We start from the raw sequence: 26,851 nt of genomic DNA on the forward strand, positions 1-26,851 counted from the left end.
TTACTCCAAGAGACATAAAAGGTATCTTCAAGCATTCAACAGGCTGTCATATGAAAGGGGATTAACTCTGGGTGAGAGTGCCTATCTACATTGGAAGGAAGTTACAAAGAGGTGAATTCATATGAGGAGAACCTTCCTAAAAATCAAGGCTAGCCAAAAGTGGGTTAGCTAGTGTTTTCTCCTTCACTGGACTCTTGAGAAAAGTCTGTATTTACGATCACTTGTTGTCCTGAACATTCTTGTTTAGACATGGTTGGATAGAATGGCTGCTAAGGTCCTTTCCAATTCTGAAATTCTGCATTCTTGTGGCTATAAGTCAATGGTGTGGCATACTTAAATACTTAAATGGATCTATGATCTCATCTATTTGGAAAGTCCCTCCAAAGACACAGATTGCAACTAATTCATGTCTTCACATTCTGCATGGCACTTATGTCCTTGCATGAGTTCACCAAGGGTGAACATTCACCCAATGTGCTAAATGTTCTAAAAATCACACAACTTTTAGAAGATCTGTACACTTTGATTTGACTGTGGGTACAACATAGGGACCAAAACAGCAAGTGAATTTTAGACTGAATCAAGAGGGGCACAGCACCCAGAATCCAGAGGTGATAGTCCCATTGTACTCTTCTCTGGTCATATCATTATTGGAGTATTATGCTCAATCCTGGGAGCAACACTTTTAGGAAATGCTGGAGAGCATCAAGAGAAGGGCTACCAGGACAGCGAAGTGACTGGAGTGAAGGGAACTTATCACAACAGGAGTGTGGTTGTAAGAACTAAAGATATTTAGTTTGGAAAAGAAAAGACTTAAGGGAAACATAATGATGGTCCCCAAGCCTTTGAAGAGCTGTCATGTGGATTATGGTTTGGATTTGTTTTGCTTGGTCCTAACCAATTGGTCCCAACTATTCCCAATGAGTAGAAGGTCCTGAGAAGTCAATTTAGGCTTAAAAAAAGGAAAAGCTTCCTCCAATAAGAGCTATCCCCAAATGGAATGAATGGCATAGGAAGAGAGTGGGTTCCCCTTTATGAGACAGAATTCTTCAAGTAAAATTGTCTGGATGACCGTTTGTTGGGATAGTGTAGACAGAATTCCTTTGCTAGGGACTGTGTTGTATTGTTTAGTGTAAAGGGTCCTGAGCTTGGAGCATTGGATTTGAAGCCATAAAATCTAAGTTTGACTCCCAGAGATGCCCATGACTTGCTGTGTGAGCTGAGGCAGGGAGCTTAATCTTCCTTGTCCTATAATTCCTTCTCTGTAAAATGAAGGGATTAGACAAGTGGCCTGTGAAGTCCCTTCTGATTTGGAGATTCTCCGACTTGTGGAGCTTCCTAATTACTGCGAGACAACAACAACAACAACAACAACATTAATAATAATAATAGCTAGCATTTCCATGGTGTTTCATGGTTTGCAAAGTTCTTTACATATTACCCCATTTGATCCTCACAATAAGATCAAGTGATTAAACTCAAATGCAGGTAATTATAGTATGCAACATTATATTATAAATCTCTTTGAGAGGTATATAGAAGAGTGTGCTAATAAATATTTAATGACAGACTCTGGGGAAAAAAATATCAAGGACACATTTTTAAGTTTAATCTGTATTATCAACATTTTATCCATCACTTTCTTAAGTTTAGACAAGCAACAAAATAAAGAATTAAACCCCAATGTGTCCTGTTTGCTGACTTCTGAGGTGTGAATGGTCAAACCGAGAATTTAACCATTTGTTCTCTCAAAGCCATTACAAGCTGCCTCCGGTACACCAGTTAAATTCAATAAACCTTGATCAAGCATCTATGTCACAGGCATTGTACTAAGATACAAACAAGAAAAAGAAAGATGGTCCCTGCCCCCAAGGAGCTTACAATCTAATAGGGGAAGGCAATATACAAGATGAAACCCCAAAGGTGGAGGGTGTGTGAAAACGTACTAAGAACCAAGGAATTAAAACCAAGAAGAGTTGCTGATGAAAAATGAAGAGGTAGCTTGGAAAGTTCTGAGCCCTCTATAAAGGAGGGTTTGGGGAGGAGTTCATTGCTCTGTCCTCCAGCCCTCCAGTCACAGGGGAGATGCAATTGGGGGTTCTGAGAATGTGCTCTGCATGCTGATGAGATTTCAGGTGATCAGCTTATTCTGGGGGTGGCACCATCAGAGAAGAAACTGAGCAGAGCCACAGATGGAAAATAGACACAAAACTTGGTAAAGGCAGTGTTCTGTGAAATCATGGTGCCTTGGAGCAAGGAGACATTTAAGTTTGTTGAATCGAACTGAATTGGATATGAGGACTTTGTAAAGGGCTTCATCTAGCTCCTGACTGGCTCCTGTATGATCACTTCTTGTAGAAGGGACACATCTTCTGTGTGAGGGAGATGTATGTAGAAGGCAATCTAAATGTGCCTTGGCCCTGAATGTTCCAATCTTCTCCTGGTTCTTAGATGGTCCCTGGCACAAGGTATTCATCTGTGCTCAGTCTCCTCCACTTTGTGCTGGCAGTTTTGCCAACTGAAAAGGTCACCAAAGGAATGGGAAAAGAGACTGGGAGGTACTGCTGCCCCACACGAGAAGTAGAAGAAGACACCAGTCTCTTTTACTGCCCAAGACCACTTTATTTCATCCAACGGAGCTGTCAGCTCCTCTCGTTTCTTCTTCCTCAGTAGGTCAAACCACAGTTCTACACTCAATGGTGTAAGGTGTGCCACCAGCATCTTATTCTGCCTGTGTCCACTGGTTCCCAAGCAGCATCACAGAGAAGCAGCCAAAGGAGAATAGAACGAGTGTGATGAAGGCAAAGACCTCTCACTAGTAACAGTGGAAATGATTCTCCATTGGGCAGTATGCATGGGGGCTATTAGAAATTAAAATGGCTCAAAGTTTGCCTATAGGCTTCCACAGCCTTGAGACTGAGAAAACATTCCAGCAGAAGACTAGCCCAGCTACAAATCAAACTGAGAAGAGAAGAACTGCAGGGATAAAGATGAAACCAATGCCCACCTCTCTGCAGAGCCCACAGTGACAGGTGGCATCAACAGTTACCTCCTCAAACAGCCTAGTCCCATAATAAACTTGTACCGAACAGGAGGAGAGCTGCACAAAGCACCCAGACACCAACAGACATAAAAATAGGGCAGCATTTTTTCTGATTGTCCCTATAGGTCAGGGACAATCACTTGGCTATCCACAAGCAAATTACTGGCATTGCCAGCATAGCTAAGGTCTGCAGTAATATTGGTTTGTGATTCTTCGTGACACAGTCACCCATTCTGCCTAAGTAAGGATGACATTGACATTAACACTGCTGGTATTTACTCTCACTGGAAAGGCTTCAAGGGAAACTTTGAAGACACCAGTGGCTCTGGTGTGAGGTCTTTCGATAGGCCAGTCTGCCCAAGAGGAGGAGGGGATGGTGTAGGTGTTGGGAATGTATGTGGTGGGAAGCCACCTCCACTGGATACCTAGGATTCCACTGTTAATGACTCATTCCTTTGTGTTTGTCATTAATTCCTAAATGAAAATGACTTTAATTATTTGCCTACCTGATTGGAAAGAGGCTGAAGGGAGGGATGGAGGATAGGAAAAGGGAGGAAACAAGGATTTATCGAGGACCTACTGGTTATCAAGCTTGGTGCTAAGTACTTTACAAACAATATCTCCCTAGGAAGATGACTAGGAAGCTGAGATAAGATGACAGGTAATAGGGAGCAGGAGATAATCCCCAAAAGAAGGGATCTAGGAGGTACCAAAGACTACTTCACAATTTAACTCAGTTTGTGCAGCATTGGTAGTACATAAACAATATTAGTAATGAGGGATAAATGGAAGAGGTACTAAAGTAGACTTTACTGTGAAGATGTGAATTTACCTTAAAAAATTCAGACTTGAACAGTGTGTTTCTGTGTGAAGTAGACATACATGGTTCATAGGGTCTTCTACACAGGCAGGCAGAAAGGAAAGATAGTGGCTAATACAGTTATCTCCCTGCTTTAGGGAAGGTATAATGCAGCACATAATTGTACCCCTGCCCCAGTAAATGATACAGACCATCAAATTTCCTGAGAAAACTAGGTCCCATTCAGAATGTTTCCTCCAATAGTCTTAGAAGTGATGTCTTCTCTTCCCAGAATGAAGTGGGCAGGAGTGGTAAGATGAAGACGGTGAAAAATTAGACCATTAGACCATTTCAGTACTTTTGCCTGAATGAAGCTTCGGAATATTAGAGACACCTATATTCAAATGTAAGTATAGAATTCCTTGGTTTTTTTGTTTTGTTTTGTTACTTGCCATTTGGGATTATCCACCGTCATTAACAGGGAGAATTAAGAGCTGGCTGTAATTCTCCCAACACCATCAGCTAAGCTTGTGTTAACATACTTCAAATGCTTTTCCAGGCATCCATGCCTTTGAAATGTTATCTCCATTTCTAGCTGGCCTGATGGCTTTTATAATTCAATTTCTCTGTCTTACACTTGTCTCATGACAGGATTCTAGGCCAATCATTGATTAGCTAGCAAAGGACTCATGAAAGGGAGATATACTGGCAGATATTTAACTTTGAGCTAGTTAGTTCCCTTGGTCAAAGCATGATACTTATGAGCTCAAGCTCCCGGGTTGCTTTGCACAGATGAAGAATTCAAGTTCCATGACTGGGCTGCCTTAGTGGTTCTTCCTCACTGGAAATCGCCAAGCAAAGACTGGAAGATCGCTTATTGGTTATGTCATAGAAGGGATTCTTTTTCAGGTAATGGTTGAACTATGTGACCTCTGAGGTCCTTTCTCAATCTGAAATTTTTTGATTCTGACACTCTATCCCCCTACTCTTGTGTATTTTCACTGTTCCCTTTGCCTGGTAATCTCTCCTTCCTTATCTGGCTTCCCTAGCTTGCTTCAGGTCCCAAATAAAATCCTACCTTCTACAAGGAGCCTTTCCCAATCCCTCTTAATTCTACTGTCTTCTCTCTATTGAATATCTCCAATTGATTCTATACATCAATTCTTCGTGCATGGTTTTCATGTTGTCTTCCCCCATTACTCTGTGAACTCCTTGAGAACAGGGACTAGTTTTTTGTGTTTCTTTGTATCCCTGGAACTTAGCACGTGACAGCTACTTAATAAAGTTTCATTTACTTGTCCATTAATTGCATTCTTCATCCCAAATGACCTTCTTACAAATACATGTCCCAGTTCAGAGTAGGGTCCAGGCAAGGAAGAAACTCACCACAGTCACCAACAATTAAAAAATAATCCAGAGTGGAGCACCTAGGTGGTGCAATGGATAGAGCTCCGGCCTTGGAGTCAGGAGGACCTGAATTCAAATCCGACCTCAGATTCGACCTTAGACGTTTAACACCTACTAGCTATGTGGCCCTGGCCAAGTCATTTAACCCTGATTGCCTCACCAAAAAGAAAAAAAAAACAGAGTGTATGTCTTGTTAATCATGGGCCTATACCACCATGATTTCTTTCAAACGACAGGACAGAAATTCATCCACTGAGAAGTCTCCTCTCTGTCACTAGCCAGCTATGGGACTTTGGCAAAGTTTCTTCATCTGGAAAATGGAGGAATTGGATGGATGTGTGGGACTATGATCCCTTCCAACCCTGACATTTTATGATTATATGGTGCAGGGCAAAGAATATTGACCGTGGAATCAGACGCCTTAAGTTCAAATGCTGCCGCTGTGTGACCTTAGACAAGTCACCTAATTTCTCTGGGCCTCAGTTTCCCCTTCTGCAGTAATAAGCATGCTGATCTAGCTGGCCCCTTCTAGCTCTGTATGATAATTCTGTATGAAACAGTACTTATCCTTGGGATCACGCTGCCCTCTAGTGTTTCACTTTCAAAGAATTATTAAAATCGAAAACAAGAGGTAATTTCAATTTCGGATCATAGAGCCAGAACCAGAAGGCACTTTAGAGAACATCCAATATAGCCTTCTCCTTTTCCAAATGAGGAAACTGAGGCCAGAGGGGTAAGATGAATTTATTTTGGGCAGGATATTAAATTTAGTTCGGTCATCTGTTTCAAAAACTTTTACTAACTGTGAGACCTTGGTAAAGTAACTGAACCTCCCCGGACCTCAATTTCCTCATCTGTAAAATGAATACCTCAGACCCTATGGCCTCTGACGTCCCTTTCAGACCTAAAGCTATGATCCATCATGACAAACTCCCAAGTAATATCCCAATTCTTTTGAGGATTTTTGTGTCAATCTGTGTTAAAACCTGTGTCAACTATATGGTGATCTTTTTTTTCATATAGAAAATTCTTTTATAAACATAATCACTTGTAAATGTGAGAGCAAGACATATTAGGTGGGAGGAAAAAAAGCTCTGAACTCAGAGTCAAAGGTCAAGGCTACAGAATATAATGATATTTACATAGCATCTTAAAGTTTGCAGAGTTCTTTATACACCTAAGCCTATTTGGACCTCACAACAACCCTGGGAGGTGGGTGCTGTTATCATCTCCATTTTACCAGAAACCAAACCAAAGAGAGGTCAGTGATCTGCACAGGGTCACACAGCCAGCAAATGGATTTGAATGAAGGTCTTCACAGACTCTAAGCCCTCTACCCCATCATCTCTACGTTAATGACATAGTCTTGCTTTCTGTTTTCTTTCCTTGAATTCCCTCAGTATTCCTTGAATCAAATCAACTCACGATTCCAATTTTCTTTTTGGCCTTCATCACGAAGTTATTTGACAAGACAAGGGGAAAGAACAGAGTTAAGGAATCTCACTTCTGATGCTTACCACCTGTGTGCCTATGGACCAGTCAATTAACCTTCCTTGGCCTCAGTTTCTTTATCTATAAAATGGGAGGATTGGATTAGGTGGCCTCTGATGTCCCCTCCAGCTTTAGATCTGTGATTCTAGCATCCTGATTATAGCTATACCAGAGAAGATGTCCCTCACTTTAAAATAATAATAATGATAATATGAGATATTTGCTCAAGGATGTGATTCTCCTAAATACTTTATCTTCCCTGTCCAGGCAGTCAACACCTTCTGCACATATATTGATCAGACAGTTACTGAGCACCCAGTCAATGCCCTGCAATATACCAGGTGCTATAGGAGGTGGAAAATCAGTATTACTTTCCTTCCAGAATCTGAGGTACAGGTGGAAAGATCTGGAAGTCAGAGGTTAAGATATAAGTTCTAGCTCTAGTCCTTGTTAGTTTTGTGACCTGGACAAATCATTTGATCTCTTTGGAGCTTGATTTTCTTCATTTGTAAAATAGGGCTAAGCATAATAGTTATATAGTGCTTTAAGGTTTGCAAAGTACTTTTTTTGGGGTGGGGTAAGGCAGTCAGGGTTAAGTGACTTGCCCAGAGTCACACAACTAGTAAGTGTCAAGTATCTGAGACCAGATTTGAACTCAGGTCCTCCTGACTCCAAGGCTGGAGCTGTATCCACTGTGCCACCTGGCTGCCCTAACAAAGTACTTTTTTACAAACATTTCCTCATTTTATCCGCACAACTCTGGGAGGGAATTGCTATTATTATTCTCATTTTATAGATGAGGAGACTGAGGCAGAGGTTAAGTGACTTACTTGGCCAGGGTCACATAGCTAGCAAGTATATGAGGTCACATTTGAACTCAGAGCCTTCCTGATTCCATATCCAGTTCTTTATGCATTGTACTATTTAGCAGCCTCATGGTAACACATATACTACCAATCCTCACAGAGTTGTGAAGAAAGTACTGTGCATATTTGAATCACTAGAAATAGGAGCTATTATTAGCTGTTTTGGGAGCAATTAGACAGCATAGTGGATAGAAAGCTGAATTTGAAGTCCGAAAGTTCAAATCCTGCCTCAGACATTTGCTACCTTTGTGACTGTGAGCAACTCATTTAAACACCATCTGCCTCAGTTTCCTCAGTTGTAAAATGGGGATAATAATAGCACCTATCCCCCAAGGCTGTTGTGAGGATGAAATGAGATGATATGTATAAAACACTTTGCAAATCTTAAAATGTTATATAAATTTTAGCTGTTATTATTATAATACAACTGGAAAGATGAGATACTAATCCAAAACAGTATTTGTGGAAAAACCAGGCAAGAGGAGAGATCATTGTGGGTGGAAATGAAGTCATCAGGGCAGACTTCACGGAGGAAAGAGTATTTTATTTGGGGGTTTTTTGGGAGGCAAACAGGGCTAAATGATTTGCGCAGAGTCACACAGCTAGTAAGTGTATAAGGTTGGATTTGAACTCAGGTCTTCCTCACTCCAGGGCCTATGTTTTCTCCACTCTACCACTTAGCTGCCCCGGTGAGGTGGCATTTTATTTGGGCCTTGAAAAAAAGGTGTAGGACTCAGGCAGGAAAATGAAAGCATTCTTGGAAAGAAGAATATCATGGTCAAAGGTACCAAGGTAGAAACAAACAATGGGAATTTACAGGGGGCAGGAAACATACAAGTTTTGGGGGAGCAGCAAACTAATGTTGGGGTCTCATGTTGGAAGGCTCCGAACGCCAGGCCACAGCCCATAAACTTTATGAGGTAAGTCACAGGGAGACACTGCAGGTTTATGAGAGTAGAAGCAATGATATTCCTGGAGGCTGAGTTGGAAAGGAGGAAGGAGAAAAGTGGAGGCAAGACAGTCAGTTAGAAAACTCGCATTATCTAAGCATCAGGTGACATTTTTGAATCCCAGTTTGTTCGGTTTTTTTCATCTGTTTTTTCTATTTATTTGATTCAGGAATGCCATTTAAGGCAATGTTTGTTTTGTTTTCAGAACGAATTCCTATCAGCCCAAATCACTGTCACCATCCTCAGCCTCCCAAGCCCCTGAACGACCCAGCCCTCTCCAGGGCCACAGACCGGCCCTTGTCACCATTCGACAAAACCATATGCCTATTTTCGGCTCCACCAGTTGGACAATAATTGACTCATGCTGGCCTTGCACAGGAACAGCGCACTGGGGAGAACCAAAGGCTTCTCATTCCTCCCGCAGAGGACGGAGGTTCATTTGCGGCCTGAGGCCAGTCTAAGCTGTGCCCTCTCACCAACCTAGAAATAGCAGAAATCCAGAAATGTTCACACAGGCACAAACAGAAGGGATCGGCGGTATTTTCTCCCCCTTACTTATTCGCCCAAAGCAGGAGAAGATGAAAGGCCCCAGGCAGCAGGGATTGAAAAACACAGAGGCTTGCACAACTGAACTGTGCTCTAAAATTCTCTGCCCACCTCTAAGATATGGTCAGTGACAGTTATTGGTAGCTGTCCACACGGCAGGCAGTTAGGGCTGGGAGTCAGGACGACTTGAGTTCAAATCCAGCCTTAGACACTTGCTAGCTGTGTGATCCTGGACAAGTCATTTAAACTCTGTCTGTTTCTGTTTCTTCAGATGTAGAATGGGGATAATAATAATACCTACTTCCAATGAAATAATATTTGTTAAGTACTTAACCCAGTGTCTGGCATGTAGCAGGCACTTAATAATTGTTTTCCTTCTTTCTTCCTTTCTTCTCTTCCTTCCTTCATTTGTCCCTTCTTCCTTCCTTCTCCCTTCTTTCTTTCCTTCCTTTTTACTTCCTTTTTCCTCCCTCCCTTCCTTCTTTTGTACCTTCCCTTCTTCCTTCCCTGTCCTTTCTTTCCTCTATCCCTCCATTCCTTTTTTCCTTCCCTCCATTCCTTACTACCCTTTTCCTTCTTTCTTTCCTTCCCTCTTTCCTTCCTTTTTTATTTCTCCCTCCCTTTCTCTTCCTTCTTTCCTCCCTCCTGTCCTTCCTCCCTCCATTTTTTCTTTCCTTCCTTCTTTTCCATCTCTTCCCTTCCTTTCCTTCCACATGCACCAAGAAACAAGAAGCTGAGAAATTAAACTACAGCTCATGGAAGCCAATTAGCAATAGAAATCAAATGAGCTGATTCAAAAATTAATAAAAAGATATTTTTCTCTGATCACAAAAAAAGAAAACTAAAATGACCCAGGTACAGCATCCAAACCTGCTGGTGATTTACAGAGGACAGGGCAGGGTGAATTTGGGGTAAGAAATGTTTTGCTTGGACAACTGCGTTGAAATATTTCGAACATAAAGTCTTCTCATTGCTGAGTCACTCTTGGCTAGTGTCTAGGCATCATTTTCTTTCTGCTTGGCTTTTCACTTGCAATAAAACCTCATGAGTTCAGATGGATTAGAGGGCAATCGGTCATGATTAGTGAAAAGTGTGTATTTTAAGACATTTTAAAAATGGCCTTTTCTTGCTTCCAAGTACCTTTAATTAAGCAAACTAAACTTTGATGGAAAGAACAGAGGATTTGGCCCAAGAAGGCTTGGATTTAAACCCCAGTTTTGCTGGGATTTACTACCTGTGTGACCTTGAATAAGTCTATCCCACACCTGTAAAATGAGCAGGTTGAATGAGACAATGCCAAAGGTAGCTTCCAGTTCTAACCTGATGATTCTGTGACAAGTCTTCATGGTAATTTTCCACATGGCTGAGCCTCATTTCATTAACTGCCCCTCGTTAAGGGGTGGGCACTGTGTGTGTTATTCCTCTCTGTACCTTCACAGCCCTTGGCCCAGTGTCATACATGAATAGGCACCCAATAATTACTTGCTGAACAAAGTAACACATGAACAAACTGTACCATTTTCACTGACTGGGACATCAGTGCTACCATATCTCTTTTCATCCCCTTACTGAGCAGTAATAGTGATATGGGATGCATAGAGAGAAAATGCTTACTTAACCTCCCCATCTTCCTGCATTGGGTTTGCACGGGTAAGAAAACAGAATTATTTTACACTAGGCTGCAATATGTCACACAATTCACTTTGTGGCAGAGTTGTTTTGGACTTCTATAGGTAAGAAACATGAAAACAGCAAACATAGATAGTGGCATATAGACTTTTAATGGGAGTTAATAATTTGTAAAATTAATTCTTGAGGGGCAGCTAAGTGGTGCAGTGGATAGAGCACTGGCCCTGAAGTCAGGAGGACTTGAGCTCATATCCGACCTCAGACCAAACACTTGACACTTACTAGCTACGTGACCCTGGACAAGTCATTTAACCCCAATTGCCTTTAAAAAAAAATTCTTGAACTAATACTAATAATAACCTATAATGGTTGGACTAAATACTAATAATAATAACTAATAATGCTTGAACTAAATATTAATAGCTAATAATGCTTGGATGAAATACTAATAGTAATGCTTGAACTAATAACATAATAATAACTAATAATGCTTAAACTAAATACTGATAATAACTAATAATGCTTGAACTACGATTTTGCTCTACTCTGTAGGACTTAATAAATCATGTCCATGAGAATTAAGAATCTCCTCCAAGATGGATAATGGTTTTGACACAACATATTGTTTGGGTAACAAATTATTTCTTCCACCTTTTAACTCATTTCCCTACTCTAGTTCCTATGGAATGACAGCTAGTTGAGAAAGAACCCTGGGTTTAGCACCCAAATGACTTACAGAGTCAGCACAATGGATAGGGTGCTGGAGTTAGGAAGACCTGAGTTCAAATCTAGCCTCAAATACTTGCTATGTGACCTTGGACAAGTCACTTAACTTCAGTCTGCCTCAGTTTTCTCACCTATAAAATGGTGATAATAATAGCATTTACCTCCCAGGGTTTTTGTGAGTATAACTGAGATGATATTTGTAAAAGCATAGCATAGTACTTAGCACATAGTAGGCACTACATAAATGTTTATTCCCTTTCCTTCCTCAAATGGCAGCACTTGGCTTTTGAGATTTTTCACACTGAATCTTTAACTCATGTTTATGGAAGTCAATTCCATCACCAGGCTACCCACAGCTCTTTACCCTGTGACTTTCTCTGGCAAAGTAGACATGACCTAAGAGATTTGTCATCCTAGATTCAATTGTAATTGCAATCTCCTCTCTGCTAAGTCATTTAGCAATGCAACTCAAACAACACTTGGTGCCTGAGCTCCCTAACATCCAAGAGTTATTATTTCCAACAGACCAGAAAAAAAATAGAAAAAAAATATATCAGTCAATAAACATCTACCAAGAGCCTTCTGTATGCCAGGAACTACACTAAGCATTGGGGATATAAAGGAAGGTAGAATTCTCCCTCTTGGCAAGACTTTGCTCTCCAACAGCTCCTAGCACAGTCAGGGAGACAGCATACAACTGTGTACAAATAAGCTATAGGATAAACTGGGGAAAATAAGCAAAGAATTAAGAAGGATCAGAAAAGCCTGCCAGTAGAAGAGGGGATTTCATCTGGGACTTGAAGGAAGCCAGGAAAGTCAGAGAGTAGAGAAATGAAGAGGGAAAGAGTTTCAGGCATGGAAGATAGACAGTAATAGTGTCAGAGCTGGAAGACAGAGCGTCATGTCTAAGAAACAGCAAGGAGACAGAACATCATTGCTGAATCACAGCTTACACAAGGGGAGGGGGAAGGGGAGGGGTGTAATATGTAAGAAGACTGGAAAGGCAATGGGCTGGGGGTAGGTGGGTGGGTGGAATAACTAGTTGTAAAGTGCTTTGAATGCCGAACAGGATTTTGTATATGATCCGGGAAGTAATAGAGAACCACTGGAGTTTATCAAGTGGGGTGGTCAGTCCCGTGCTTTAGGAAAATCATTTTGACTGCTGACTGGAGGATGTACAAGACTGGGGAGAGACTTGTGGAAGGCAGACCACTCAGGAAACTATTGTCATAGTCCAAGCATGAAGAAATTAGGGCTAGCACCAGGGCAGGGGCAATGTCGGAGAAGGAAAAGAGAATTTGTGAGAAATGTGACAAAGATAAAATTGACCAGGCATGGTAACATCGTATGGGGTAGGGAGGATGAGAGAGACTAAGGATTCCAGGTTGCAAGCCTGGGGGGCTGGGAGGATGGGCCCTGGTCCGAGATAGTTGGGGGAAGTTGGGGGGGGGAAGATAATGAGCTCAGTTTTGGACATTTTGAGTTGAAGATGTCTATAGGACATCCAGTTGCAGATGTCCAATAGGTAGTTGGAGATGCAAGAGCAAAGGGCAGAAGAGAGATTAGGTTAGGATAAGTAGACCTGAGAATAATAGCAATGAAATGATAATTGTGTCATCCGAATGAATGAACAGTAGCTGATTATCTCAAATGAGACAAAATCTAAAACATTTAGCACTATACCTAGCACGTAGTAAGTGATCAGTAAATGCTTAAGGACCCCTAGGTGGTACACCTTTAGAAGTCTAGGGGTTTGGGGGTGCTGGGACCCCAAGATCGTGGTCTGTCTGAAAGAATTCAACTCAAATCTTCAGCCAGAGGAAAAGTTTATTAGTGGTGAAACATATAGACCGGGTGACACCCTTAAGGACGAGCGGGCATGAGAGGTTCTCAGCCTTGTGGACCTGAAATTCTCAGCATCTGAATGAGGGCCAAGGTGGATCTTAAATACTTAAGTAACTTTGGGCGGCCAGAAAACTGGTTGGGAAAAGGGTCTAGGTAAGAATTCTAATTGGGGAGGTCAGAGAGATTGAATAGACAATGGGAATAGATAATGGAGGGAACAGGAAGATGGAAGTTTGAAAGGCATCTGCACAAAATCAAGGTGGGGCTAGGACTTTCAAAAGGAGATAAAGGAAGGCCTTTCTGGGGCCTATAGACAAAAGGGAGCCAGATTCTTTTAGGGCTCATCTGAATAAGATTAAAAGGTAAGGCTAAGGCTTTCAAAGGGAGATGTGGGTCTGGGGCCTGTGAGTCAGATTCCCTTTGGGGCAAAGGGAGAAGATCTTGACTTGGGCCCTGCCCCCATCACACCTAGAGTCAGGAAGTCCTGAGTTCAAATACTACTAGCTGGGTGACCCTGGGCAAGTTACTTAACCCTGTTTGCCTCAGTTTCCTTATCTATTAAATGAGCTGGAGAAGGAAATGGCAAACCTCTCCAGGATCTTTGCCAAGAAAATCCCAGATGGGGGTCAGCAAAAGTTAGACACGACTGAACAGCAATAAACGAGAGGCTTTTGAAGATGGGGGAGAACTGGGCATGTTTGTAAGCAGTAGGGAAGCATCCAGTAGACAGAGAGAATCTGGAAATTGCAACTGGGAGCAAGGGAATGTCTAACTCCCCCATCTCAACCAGTGAGTTAGAGGAAACAAGTGAAAATGAATCAGTGCTGGAAAGAGAAGCCAGGGAAGCTGTATGATCAAGAGGGAACCAGGACTCAGTGAAAGCCAGAAGATGGAATAGGAATGGAAAAGATCTAAGATGAAGGCAAGTTTGTTGCCTGTGGAGGCAGGCATTCCAGAGAACACAGTGGAAGGGGTAGATATCTTAGGGGTAGGACTTTGAGAGAGGGAGGAAACAGGGGCTTAAAATCGCTAAGTTTGTGGAGAGGGTATAAAGGTAGTTGTGTGTTTGGGGGGGGGGTGTTTACTAATCATTAAGGGAATTTTTTTAGATTTTCATTGTCCATACAGCTTTGGCCTCAAAAAGAAGTCCTTTCAAAGTCTTGGGTAGTTCAAGCAGGAAGTAGGAAGTAGTTACTTGGGATGCAAGTACCTGGGGAAGTGGTACTATCTTTTAACTGGTGCTCTGACTTGTTAACTAAAAAGGACTCCTAGAGCTCATTGTAAAACACTGTCAAAATGACAAGCTTAGGGAAAAGGCTGAAAGGAAGGTATTCATCCTAATGAGGAAGTTCTTTATTCTACTCACCTGACTCTCAGCTAAGACCTAGGAAACAGGTTTACATTTTTCAAGTTCATATCCATTATTCTTAGCTGGCTATTCCTTATTCTTCATGATTCATAAGGACAGTCATTCATTTTAAAGGGGAGAGAAGGGCAGGGCATTGACTAGCTAAGTAAAAACACTGATCTTTACATAGAAAGAAGTGACTGGTCTATCTAAGCTGGGTGCATAGATTCCACAAATGAGCATAGCAGAGGTGTTACGGAATACTCAGAGGGTGAGGAGCCGGGCAGAGTCAGTCACTCTTACTGTTCCATCATTTTGTGAACCAACTACTTCTTCCCTTGGGGCACGACTTTCTAGTTAGCCACTTCTTCATCTCCACCTTCCATTCTGGAGGAATGGTTTTTCTTTCAAACCAGACTAGGGTAAAAGTGGAGGCCTACCTCACAATTTGAAATAAGATAGATTCAAAATTAGAATTTTGAGATTTCCTTAAACGCTGGGTCACTTCACGTCTGCGATAAGACGCTGGCTGTCTACCTCGAATTCTGTCCAGATAGTAGAAGGAGGCACTATTTCTAGCTTCTCAGAAGTTCTCCGAAGACACTTTGTTATTCAGTCATTTCAATTGGGGTTTTCTCGGCAAAGATGCTGAAGTGGTTTGCCATTTCCTTCCCTAGCCCATTTTATAGGTGAGGAAACTGAGGCAAACAGGGTTAAGTGACTTGCCTGGGGTCTGAGGCTGCTGTGGTTTGGAATTGCTGGGAACCCTGAAATGTCAGAGTGCAAGGGGGTGTCCGCCTAGAATAAATTCAAGCACTCAAAACCATCTTCCAGTCAGTAGCAAAGTTTATTTTAAAGAATAGGAATGTGGGCAGTGTTCCTAGTCAATCTGCAACTTAATCCGGGTGAACTGATGCATAAATACAAAAAAAAACCTTGAAAAGATCTGGATGGAATTAAGGAGTGGTATACAACAGTGAAAGGACTACCAAGTATGCTAAATAGATGATCTGGTTGGGAGTTGGGAGTGGGAGTTGTACAAGCAGTCTGGGGTGGGACAAGTGAGACTGGGAAAGGAATTTCAAAACTAATTAGGTGATCCAGGTGAGCTGGGGTGGGCCAGTTCCCTCCGGCGGAAGCGCCAGTGGTTTGAGCTGCTGACACGTATGGGGAAATTCTAGGCCTGGGTTGCTTTCAAAGATGTGGTCTTTTCCTTTTAGGGGTCCAGGTTCCATCAAGGCCAGATTTGAACTCATAAAAAGGAATCTTCCTGACTCTAGGCCTACCATTGCACCACCTAACTGCTTCTCTGGAGTCAGGAAGACTTGAGTTCAAATCTAGCTGTATGACCCTGGGCACAGGGCAAAGCACTGAACTGCTGTCTGCCTCAGTTTCTTCAACTGTAGAAATAGGAGTAATAACAGCACCTACCTCCTAGGTTATTGTGAGGGTCAAATAAAAGATATTCGCAAAGCACTTAGCACAGTACTAGGCACCTAGTTCTTGACAAACACTTGTTTCCTTCCTTGCTTGCCTCATCTCATTCCACTCTCCACTTCTAAGAAAGAATCTCACAAAATGACACATGACAGGATATGTGATCACATTCTATACGATAACCCTCAGCTGTACAAAGAGGAGACAAGGGTTTTCCCTTATCATTGTAATTCACCAGTTTGTCTGCTCCAAAGACAACTTTGGAAAACAAGGTAGACTTATTTTGGAGAGCTTAAACTTAGCAAATAATTATTAAAAACCACAATACTTTTCAAGGCTTCACTATGATTTTCCAGCAATTCCACCAATCTGTTCCTAATTGCCAGAAGCTTAAGTGTGCCAGTCAGATGATGGGTTATAACAAATGCCTCAACAAGCCCACTGGCTCCTAGAATCTTGATTAATTCTCCAGTAGGAAAAAAAAATGCTATAACAATCACCCATCATGATCTGAAGACAAATTAAACATGTTCCAAGATGGTGTTTCACTGATACCATTGCCTTAGGAGGCCTGAGTGGATAGTTGTCTTGAGATTTATCCATACACCTGGACAAAGCACAATGTCTCTTAGAGCACAGAGTAAAGCCAGAACGTTTTGGTTAATTTCCTGTTTGTTCTGACTGACCGACTTTGGACTAAGAAATCTTTTCTGTTTTAAATACTATTGGAAATCTCTCTATAGCATATGAGGGTTATTCCACTTTTTCCTGCCTTAGTAAGCATGTTCCCTGCCTTAATAAGCATGTTCCCTGCTTTAGTAAGCATGTTGAGTATCACCAAATACTGCAGTAACTAGATGACTAATGAGTGCTGAGTCACCTTAGAATAATCATTCTGAATATCAATCCTCACTCTATGGACCAGAACTTGAGGCATCTTTTCAATGTTGCTGCTTTTGCTCTGTGCCTAATATGAATTTGTTGTTGTTGTGGAGTACTCTTTCTCCTCAAAAATCAGTACAGAAAAATATTAAGTCAGCATTCTGATAAATTAAGGCTTTGCTGTATTTGACTTATATTCCATTTGCATTTGCCTGCCTCTTTGAAGCGACTAACTTCATATGAATTCCTAGTTTACTCCCAAAGGGGTATTTTACTCACCATACCAATTGGGAGAAAACTATGGGACTTAGTTCAGTATATTAATATTTTCTTGTTAACTTACTGTGTATTATAAAAAGCACTGAAATTGTGTATATCTCGCTAGCAATTGTTTAGTAATTTTGTTTAATGAAATACTTGATAAGCCTAAGAGCAATGTAGAAATGTGAAAGGTTATTATTTTATTACCATAGATCTTTTCTCTTGCACATCTATTAGCTAATTTCCCATTCTCACTTAAAGCCATAATGGTTCTTTTTCTATTAGTGGCAGGTTGGAGTACATCAGCTAGCAAAGAGGACAATCAGAACCCAGGCCAATCTTGCCTGCAGAAGGGAATATCTTTCTCTCTCCCCCACGGGCCCTGCGGGGAAAGGTGAGAATAAATCTAAATCTCAAAAAGACCTTAAAAAAAAAAGGTTAGACCCTCCCTCGATTTTGCAGATAAACTGAGATTCAGGGCAGTTGGGTGTCTTTGTGAATGCATGCAGATAAACTAGGGAAAGAAGAAAGGGGAGGGGCAGCTGTTCTGGATTGTCAGGTAGTCTGGGGTACTTTGTGAATGTAAAGTGGGGGGCCTCAATGCATAGTCTTCTCGAGCACTTCCTGGCCGGTCATATCCTGCATTCTATCTCATTTCTCACATCCTGCATCCAGTCTGCTCCGTCTGCCTCCAGCACTCCTTTCTGCCTCATCAGCCTGTGCTTTAGGAAAATCACTTTGACGGCTGAGTGGCTTACTCCACCGGAGTGGAGTAAAACTTGTAGCAGGTAGACCAACCAGGCACCAAGAGATTAGGGCCTGCACTAGAACGTTGACAGTATCTGAGGAAAGAAGAGAAAATTACAGAGGTAAATCATAGGCCTTGGCAACAATCGGAGATGGGAAGGTGAAAGGGGTCTAGGATGATTGTCGGCACAAGTGACTGGGAGGCTGGCGGTGCCCTTGACAGTTACAGGGAAGGTGGGAAGAAGGGAGGGCTTGGGGAGAAAGATAATGAATTAGGTTTTGGAAATGTTCCTTTTAAGATGTCTATAGGGCATCCAGGTCAATATGTCTGAGAGGCAGTTGGAAAAGGGAGACTGGAGGTCACTAGAGAAGATAGAGACTGGACAAATTTAAGAATCATCTTCAGAGAGATGATAGTTGAATCTATGGGAGGTAAGATCACCAAGCTAAATAATATAGAGGGAGAAGAGAAGAGAGCCCAGGACGGAGTCCTGTGCAGAAACCCATAGTTTAGCACGTATGACCTGGATGAAGACCCAGCTAAAGATAAGGAGCAGTCAAACAGTAGGAGAGGAATGGGAAAATTATTGTGGTTGTGGCTGCTGCTGTTTGTCCTTAGCTCTCTGAAGAGGACCATGACATCAGGGAAGGTGATGCCATGCCATGCAAGTGAATTGGATTGAAAAGAGGGAGGGCTGTGCAAAGTCACCGGCCTCACTTTCTCCTCCAGAGCCATCTGGGTCTAGTGGCAAGACATAGATCAGGAGCACTGGATGCAGTGGGAGACCTTAGCCTTTTTAAACTAAGGTCCTTAGCAGGTCTCACTTTGAGTGGGGCAAAGCCCATTCAGTGATTAAGGCTTAAAAAGAAATGAGGCAGAGAATGGCCACTTTAAAAAAGGAAAATAAAAGGAGGGGAACCAGAAAATAGCAGTGTCACAAAAACCTAAAGAGAAGCAGAGTGTAGTCCTGGAGAGAAGAGAACATGAAGGAAAAGAAGGTGATCCCACAGAGTCTTTCTTAAATGCCAAACAAGAGTGTCAAAGGCTGCCGAGAGCTCAAGGATGAGAACTGAAAAAAGGCCATTGAATTTGGTAATTAGGAAATTGCAACTTTGGAGAGGGCAATTTCTATTAAGCCAGACTATACAGTGAGGGGAAAATGAGGGGCATCTATTGTAGGCTATTTTCTTAAGGCATTTAGCCACAAAAGCAGAAGACAGAGATTTTTAAAAAGAACATTTTTTTTAAAAAAGATTTTTTTTTGTAAAGTTTGCAAAAATGGATTGGGTGAGAGTTTTTTTGAGAATGGGGTAGACAAGGGCAAGTTTGTAGGCAGTTGGGAAGCATTGAGCAGACAAGGAGAAATTGAAGATAAACGGAGTGGAAATAACAGATAACAACCTACTTCCTGTAGAGGGTTAGCCTTGGCAATGAGAAGGGCCACCCCTTTGTGCGAGACAGCAATAAAGGAGGAGATAGTGAAATAAGGTCCCTGGATGATATGAGATGAGGAGGAGGGGACGACAGGCAGCTCTGAGAAAATAGCCTCAACTTTTGGTAAATTAGAAGGCTAGGCTCTCACCTGAGAGGATATGGAGAAGGGGAAACCATGGAAGATTTAAGGAAGGAAGAAAAAATTTGGAAGAGACACTATGGTAGGTGAGATGGTTAGTTAATTAGGGAGATATAAAAGCATTACATTGCATTGGTGAGGGCCCAATTCAGACTAAGTCATATCATTTATAGTGGAGCTAGTCAGCATAGTTTTCTTTTTTTGGTAGTATTTTCTTTTTTAAAAAATTTATTTATTCAGTATTTTATTTACATGTAAAAACAATTTTTAACATTCATTTTTAAACAAACGTTTTTAAAACTAAATTCCAAATTCTCTCCCTTCCCCTCTCCCCACCCCCACTCCCACTGAGAAGGCAAGAAATTCAATATAGGTTATACATGTGTAGTAAGGCAAAACATTTCCGTGATAGTCCTGTAGTGAAGGGAAAAAAAAGACCAAAAAACTCAGTTTATTTCTTTTTTTAAAAAAATTTTTAGCATTTTTATTTAAAGTTTTGAGTTCCGAATTCTATCCCTCCTTCCCTCCTCTCCCCTCCCCCATCCCTGAGAAGGTAAGGTCAACATAGTTTCATGATTTTCTCCACTTTCATGTATAAGAACAAAGGCAGTAGGTGATGGGAATAACCCAATATTGAAGCCTGGCAGGGCAAGATTGGTGATATGACCAAGGGGGGAAGGACTCAAGAGGGAGGCCAATGAATTAATCAATTAATAATTTAATTAGCTCATCAAGAGGTGAAGATGGGGAAAGGAGGAGGGGGTAGTTAGCACAGAAGAGATGACCTGAGAGAGAAAGCCTATACCTCTCCATCTCCAACAGGATTTTGACGTCCTGGGGTAAGGCTCCAGCTGTGGGTCTGTATTACTTTTACCTCATTATCTTTCTCCTGCATAAGTTTTCTGCCCAAAGAACAGTACACATTGAGTATTTCGCAAAAGACCTATATTTACTCCCTTTGTGACCTTGATCCCATCACTTTAACTCCTGTCTGCTTCCTCACCTGTCAAATGAGGAACTTGGACAAAATGACCTGGGTGGTGCCTCCTTTCCCAGAATCTCTAGAGTCTCACAATGCTCTGCATAAGTGAATAAAAGGGACTCTGCTTGATAGTCCTCAGTCCTCAAGAAACTGCCTCAACTCTAGCTGAAGAAGCAAGAAACATAATACTGCCCTCTACGTTGTGACGTTACTATTTGTTTCCAAGGAGTCAAGAAAGGTAACCGCTTTTTTCAATTCCTGTCTTTTTGCCTTGTGTTGATTCCATTACTGAGGCTAAAGGAAGAGTGTAGCTTGGAGAAGTAATCCCCAATTTTTTGTGGAAAGTAATTTAGCTTTATCCTTATGAGAGAATCTTCAAGCATCAGTCTCTGTTCACGATCTTTGCTTTGTTTCAGCCTAACCGCATGGATTGCTTTAGAACAATGCGTCAGTCCTGGATTTTCCCCACCACCATCCTCTGTATCTATGGGTTTTTCTCCATGATGAAACCATCAGAACCATTTATTGTACCTTACTTACTTGGACCAGATAAAAATCTAACCCTCAGTGAGGTAAGTCAAATGACAAGTTTATTCAGATCCGAGAGCATACTTGTGATATTGGGGGGAGCTGCCTGTTCTACAGAGACTCTACTCTTGCCTGCTCTCAAGTTGCAAGCAAGAATCATGGGCCTTTAACTCAACTTAGACAAATGGATTGAAGGACTCTGTTATTTGTTATAGGAGAAATTTAGTGACTTAGCTCCTCAACCCCTTCCAAAAAGCACTGCTGTCCACAAGAACCCCCATATCGTCACACCTCTAGGACTGTTCCTCAAACCTTCAAAAAGTTTAGAAGGACAATATACTAGCTTCCCCTGGATTCTATTACTCTCCACTCAAACAACAGCCACCTCCCAGTTGAGTACTTGTTTAACCTGGGTAACAAAATAGTGGAAAGAATGTGCCCCGAGAAAGAAGGAAGATACCACTTAATCATTTTCTACCAAGTAGAAACACTGTGGCTGTCTTTCCAGTGTTTTGTAAACAGAAAAAGATAAGGAGAGGCATGCCATTCTCCTTAGGCCTTAACAGCAACATTTTTAGAAGGAAGAAAGAGAAGCTTAGTCTTCTCTAGCCCCTCCAGCCTCTCCCCAGCCACTGATGGCATCTGAATTCCTGCATCATTTTGAGTTTGTGGCAAATTCCAAAAGAGAAATGCCCAGTTATCTGCCCTGCCCATCTTAGGATGGTGGGTCTAGAACTGGAAGATGCCTTAGAGGTCACCTAGTCCAGCCCTCCTCCCCCTGTTCTACAGGTGAGGAAGTAAGAAGCACAGAGAGATAATGTGACTTGTCCAAGGTCCCAAAAGCTGAGCCAGGATTCCAACTCTGGAGTCTTAGGACTCCAACGTTAGCTTAAGCCCTGCAGCAGGTTCCGAAACGATGATGACGATGATGACAATAACTAGTGCCTACTATGTGCCAGGCACCATGCTAGGTGCTTCTCAAATATCTCATTTGATCCTCACAACAACCCCAAAAAGCACTAGTATTATCCACCTTTTATATATAGGGAAACTGAGGCAAACAGAGGCTAAGTGATTTACCCAGCCTCATACAGCTAGGTTTCTGAGGCATTGAATTGAGGTCTTCCTGAGGCCAGTGCTCTATCCATGGCACCATTTAGCCACCTCTGGTATATTAGCCAATTAGAAAGAACTATTGCTTATTAGATATTTCAGGTGCTCAGAGGGTTGTCTTTGTTTTATTGGGGGGTGTTTTTTTTGCCTTTTTTTTTTTTAGGCAATTGGGGTTAAGTGACTTTCCCAGGCTCACACAGCTAGTAAGTGTCAAGTGTTTGGTCTGAGGGTGGATTTGAACTCAGGTCCTCCTGACTTCAGGGCTGGTGCTCTATCCACTGCACCACCTAGGTGCCCCTGTTTTATTGGTTTTTAAGGGGTTCTTGGGACTTGTAAGTTGTTGCTGTCCTTTTTCCTCAAAGAGGACCATGACATCAGGGAGGTGATGCCATGAAATGCTAGTGAATTGGATTTTAAGTGAAGACGGCTGTGCAAAGTCACCACCCTTACTTTTTGAAGCCATCTGGGTCCAGTGGCCAGACAGAGATCAGGACAACCAGGGATGGCCTAGGATACCACGGGGCGGGGGGGGGGGCGCATAACCTTTTCAAGCTAAGGTCTTTTACAGGTCTCAGTTTGACTGAGGCAATATCCATTTAGCGATAAAGGTGTAATAAGAAATGAGACAGAGAATGGTCTCTTTACCTAGTGAAAAAAAATCATCTGAGAGGAGAAGACACTCAGGGTTTCCCGCCAAAACAGAAACAATTACTACTTACATTCACTCTGAGCCAATCAGGGCCCAAACAATGACCAAGTGGGGCTTGACCTGAAACCTGTTGTTGGCCAATCAATGAGAGCCAGAGTGATTTGGGGTTAAGGCTGGTCTTTAAGAAAGATGAAAATTTATATTCCCTTTGGTCAGAGCACCAGCACCTAAGGGTGTGATACCATATGTGGACAGAGGGAAGGGAAAGAAAGAGAAAAAGAAAGAGAGAAAGCTGTATTGCCCAACTGTCCAATTCCATTTTGGTCCCCAGTGGGCAGCTCCTTTTCTACTCACAGAGGTTGTTGTTTCTTGCTTCTTGGAAGAGGACCGTGACATCAGGGAGGTGATGCCATGAAATGCAAGTGAACTGGAACTAAGTGAGGCAGGGCTGTACAAAGTCACCAGCCTCACTTTCTCCTCCAGAGCCTTCTGGGTCCAGTAGCTAGAGAGGCAAACAGATCTGCCACAGGTTTAAGCCTAGCTAAGACATGAAATATATGAACAGTTGTACTATGATGTTGGTGGAAAGAATAAAATACTCAGAACTGAATGCTGCAAAGGTAATTATTAATTAATTCAATAGTTTAATTTAAAGTATTGTAATAGGATGAAGCATGGTCCCAAAGATCAAGATGAAAAAAGTACATTCCTTCTGCTCCTACCCCAGCCTCTTTGTCAAAATGAGGGACTATGGGTATGAAAAACTAGGGGTGACTTCTGGACTGTTTGCCATTTTTATTCTCCCTGGGGGAAGAAGGAAACCTTCGGGAAATTAGATGAGAGGTAGTGATAGGGATTGGACCTGATTTCACTTTCTCACTCCTAGGTAAGAACTCCCTCTTCCTCAATAATGGCTCAGTTTTCTTTATAACTGAGAGACTTAAGGTACTGCCTAGAGCACTGAGAAGTTAAGTATTTGCTGAGAATTAGAATCAATAAATTGTCTGCACTTCAACCCAGATACTTCTGGATCCCTAAGTAGCTAGCTATTTGCTATGCCCAGCTGATTTTCTATGTAAGCCAGAGCATCTTGGTCTTTCATTTCAGGAATCCCTTTCATGGACCCCATCTGCAGATAATATTTGTAAATGTATAAAATAAAATACACAGAATTGCGAAGTATGTCAATTATATAGAAATACCTATCTATATAGTGATCTATCTATAGCTACATTTTAAAACTTACCCTAGGTTAAGAACACCATGTGTCAGTAACATAAAAAGCAAAAGGTAACAATGAAAATTTATTTTAAAGAAAAGATGGGTATAATGTATCTATATCTCTCCATATACATATATATGCATGTGTGTATATATATATACACACACACACACACACACACACACACACACACACACATATGGGTGTATGTCTAGATAGATAAGATAGATGTGCAGTCCCTAATGATTAGGGAAAATTAGTTTCTACCATGGTTTCCTACAGGAATCCACATTTTTTAAAAATAGCATCTTGTTCTTAGAGTAGTATAATGCAGGCCAAGGCTGTGTCATCACAGGGCAGGTGTCTGGGTGCAGCTTTTACCTAGTGGAAACAAATTCTGGTTGCTATTTGCCCATATAAGCAAAGTAATTTGACAACAATCCAACAAGCATTTATCAAATACCTACTGTATACAGGGCATAGTGGTGTAAAAACAAAAACAATGTAGTCTATATCCTCAGGTAGCTTACTTGGTGGATATGAGGGAAAGAATGAGCAGATAGCATTTAAGATATGAAGGAGAAAGACCCAGAAAAGTCAAGAAAGGCTTGATTTGAAACATAAGGTAAGCCTTAATAGAAGTCCTAGCCAATCAAGGAGGTGAGGAAGAAGTTCATTCAAGGCATGGGTAGTGGCCTGTGCAGAGCTACAGAGGAGGAAGAGAGGTGGAAGATGTGGGGGAACAGCAAACCAGGAAAAAAGGATTCCAAGACCAAAAATTCTCCTTTGATAACCTGCAGAATACACCATGTAAATGGTTACCATGGAGGTCTGTCAACTTTCCAAATCTGGCTCTGGAAAAAATCTGTTTTCTGCTTCTCTTCTCACTGATGGGAGGAGTTCAAAAGATCAAATCAGCTCAGAAATTTTATACTGGGCCACGCTCTACGTTCTAGGCTTCATTGATTTCATTGATGTCAAATGAGACAAAATTTGTAAAGGGCTTAGCACAGTGCCTGGCACATAGCTGACACTATAAACCTGCTTGTTCAGTCATTTCAGTCATATCCAACTGGACCCCATTTGGAGTTTTCCTGGCAAAGATACAAAGATGTGTGTACATATGCATCTGTCTATGTCTATGTCTGGGTAGATAAAAACATTAGCTAGCTATTATTAATTCACTGCTTCTCATGTACTTATGAAGCTTTGAGTAGCCTCGTTGTCATGTGATGTACTTTTTTGTGACTCCACAGGTCTCCAATCAAATGTTTCCAGTTTGGACCTACTCTTATCTGGTGCTGTTATTCCCTGTGTTTGTGCTGACTGACTACCTCCGGTACAAGCCTATAATCATCTTACAAGGAGTTAGCTTTTTGATTACCTGGTTGATGCTCTTATTTTCCCAAGGATTATTAGCCATGCAGATCTTGGAATTTTTCTACGGGTTGGCCACAGCCACGGAAGTGGCCTACTACTCTTACATTTATAGTGTGGTCAATGTGGAACACTACCAGAAAGTAACAAGTTACTGTAGAAGCATCACACTGGTGGGATATACTGTTGCTTCTGTGCTGTCCCAGCTCTTAGTCTCCCTGGCACATGTTTCTTATTTTTATCTCAATGTTATAACTATGATTTCTCTCTCTGTGGCATTCGTTTTCACATTTTTCCTGCCAATGCCCCAGAAAAGCATGTTCTTCCATAAAAAGGTGGGAGCAGAAACTCAAGGATCAGCAGACAAGGATGTAGTAGTGCTAGAGATGCCTGGTAAGGGAAGCTCACCAGCCAGCCAAGAAGACTGCGCCACTTCAGTATCATCTGCCAAATCAGAAAGACAGCAAAAAAGCCAATCAGCTGACCTTCAACAAAAAAGCCTGGTGCTGAGGGTGTTTCTCCAGTGGTGCCAAGACTTGAAGGAGTGCTACTCCACCAACCGTCTTTTATTCTGGTCTATCTGGTGGGCTTCTGCCACGGCCGGCTTTAACCAGGTGTTAAACTATGTCCAGCTTCTGTGGGATCACAAGGCACCATCTCAAAGCTCTCAGGTGTATAATGGAGCAGTAGAAGCTGTTGCAACATTTGGAGGTGGGTAGACAAAGCTGGAGCTTCCTTTTTCGGCACTCTTAATCAGTCAATTAAGAAGCAATGCCACAATCACTGGGGATACAAAGGAAGCCAAGTGGACCAGTGGATACGGCGCTGTCTGCCTCAGTTTCCTGAACTGTAAAATGGGGATAATAATGGCATCTACCTCTCAGGGTTGTTGTGAGGATCAAATGAGATAACATTTGTAAAGTGCTGACACAATGCCTGGTACCCAGCAGGCACAATATAAATGTTAGCTATAAATAGCTACATAAAGACAAATGAAATGGCTCCTTTATACAAGGTATAAAAATACAAAATACTTTTTTTTTTGGTGCTATGTCCACTAAGTACCTCAAGCTACTACTGTCTGAGTCAACCAAAGAAAGAGGGAAGGAAGGGACAGAGAGAGATAGGTACTATTATCCCCATATTTACAATTCAGGAAATTGAAGCAGATAGCATTCTATCTGGACCACTTAGCTACGTAAGTAAGAAAATTGGTAGTTTCCTCATCCAGGAGCTCCCTATACCAATGAAATTGTTTATACATAGTTGTGTGCATGTTGGCTCCTTCATTATTTCTGTGAACTCCTCAGAGCAGGCATTGGGTTTTTTATTTTTTTATTTTTGCTTTTCTCTGATTCCCTAGAAGGTTAGTACAGTACCTGGCACATAGGAGGCACTTTAAGCAATAGAGACGTTTACTTTCCTAATT

General features: G+C 41.7%; 1 protein-coding gene across 6 annotated transcripts in view; it reads left to right on the forward strand.

Moving 5' to 3' along the window:
- The window catches only part of SLC19A3 (solute carrier family 19 member 3), a 72,293-nt gene that overhangs the window by 16,524 nt on the left and 28,918 nt on the right, over positions 1-26,851 (forward strand). For 3 of the 6 annotated variants that reach the window (XM_020970945.2, XM_078147193.1, XM_020970943.2), the window contains exons 2-5: positions 4,135-4,248; positions 17,516-17,624; positions 20,950-21,105; positions 25,302-26,133. In XM_020970945.2, coding sequence (XP_020826604.1) covers positions 20,959-21,105; positions 25,302-26,133 — 979 coding nt within the window. In that variant the 5' untranslated portion in view covers positions 4,135-4,248; positions 17,516-17,624; positions 20,950-20,958. Of the gene's footprint in view, positions 1-4,134; positions 4,249-4,634; positions 4,752-17,515; positions 17,625-19,966; positions 20,772-20,949; positions 21,106-25,301; positions 26,134-26,851 lie in introns of those variants that run through there. The other 3 variants (XM_020970946.2, XM_020970947.2, XM_020970948.2) reach the window with 3 other exon arrangements.

This window comes from Phascolarctos cinereus, unplaced genomic scaffold, assembly GCF_003287225.1.
Source record: "Phascolarctos cinereus isolate Bilbo 61053 unplaced genomic scaffold, phaCin_HiC Scaffold_7;HRSCAF=346, whole genome shotgun sequence".
Classification (NCBI taxonomy): Eukaryota; Metazoa; Chordata; class Mammalia; order Diprotodontia; family Phascolarctidae; genus Phascolarctos; species Phascolarctos cinereus.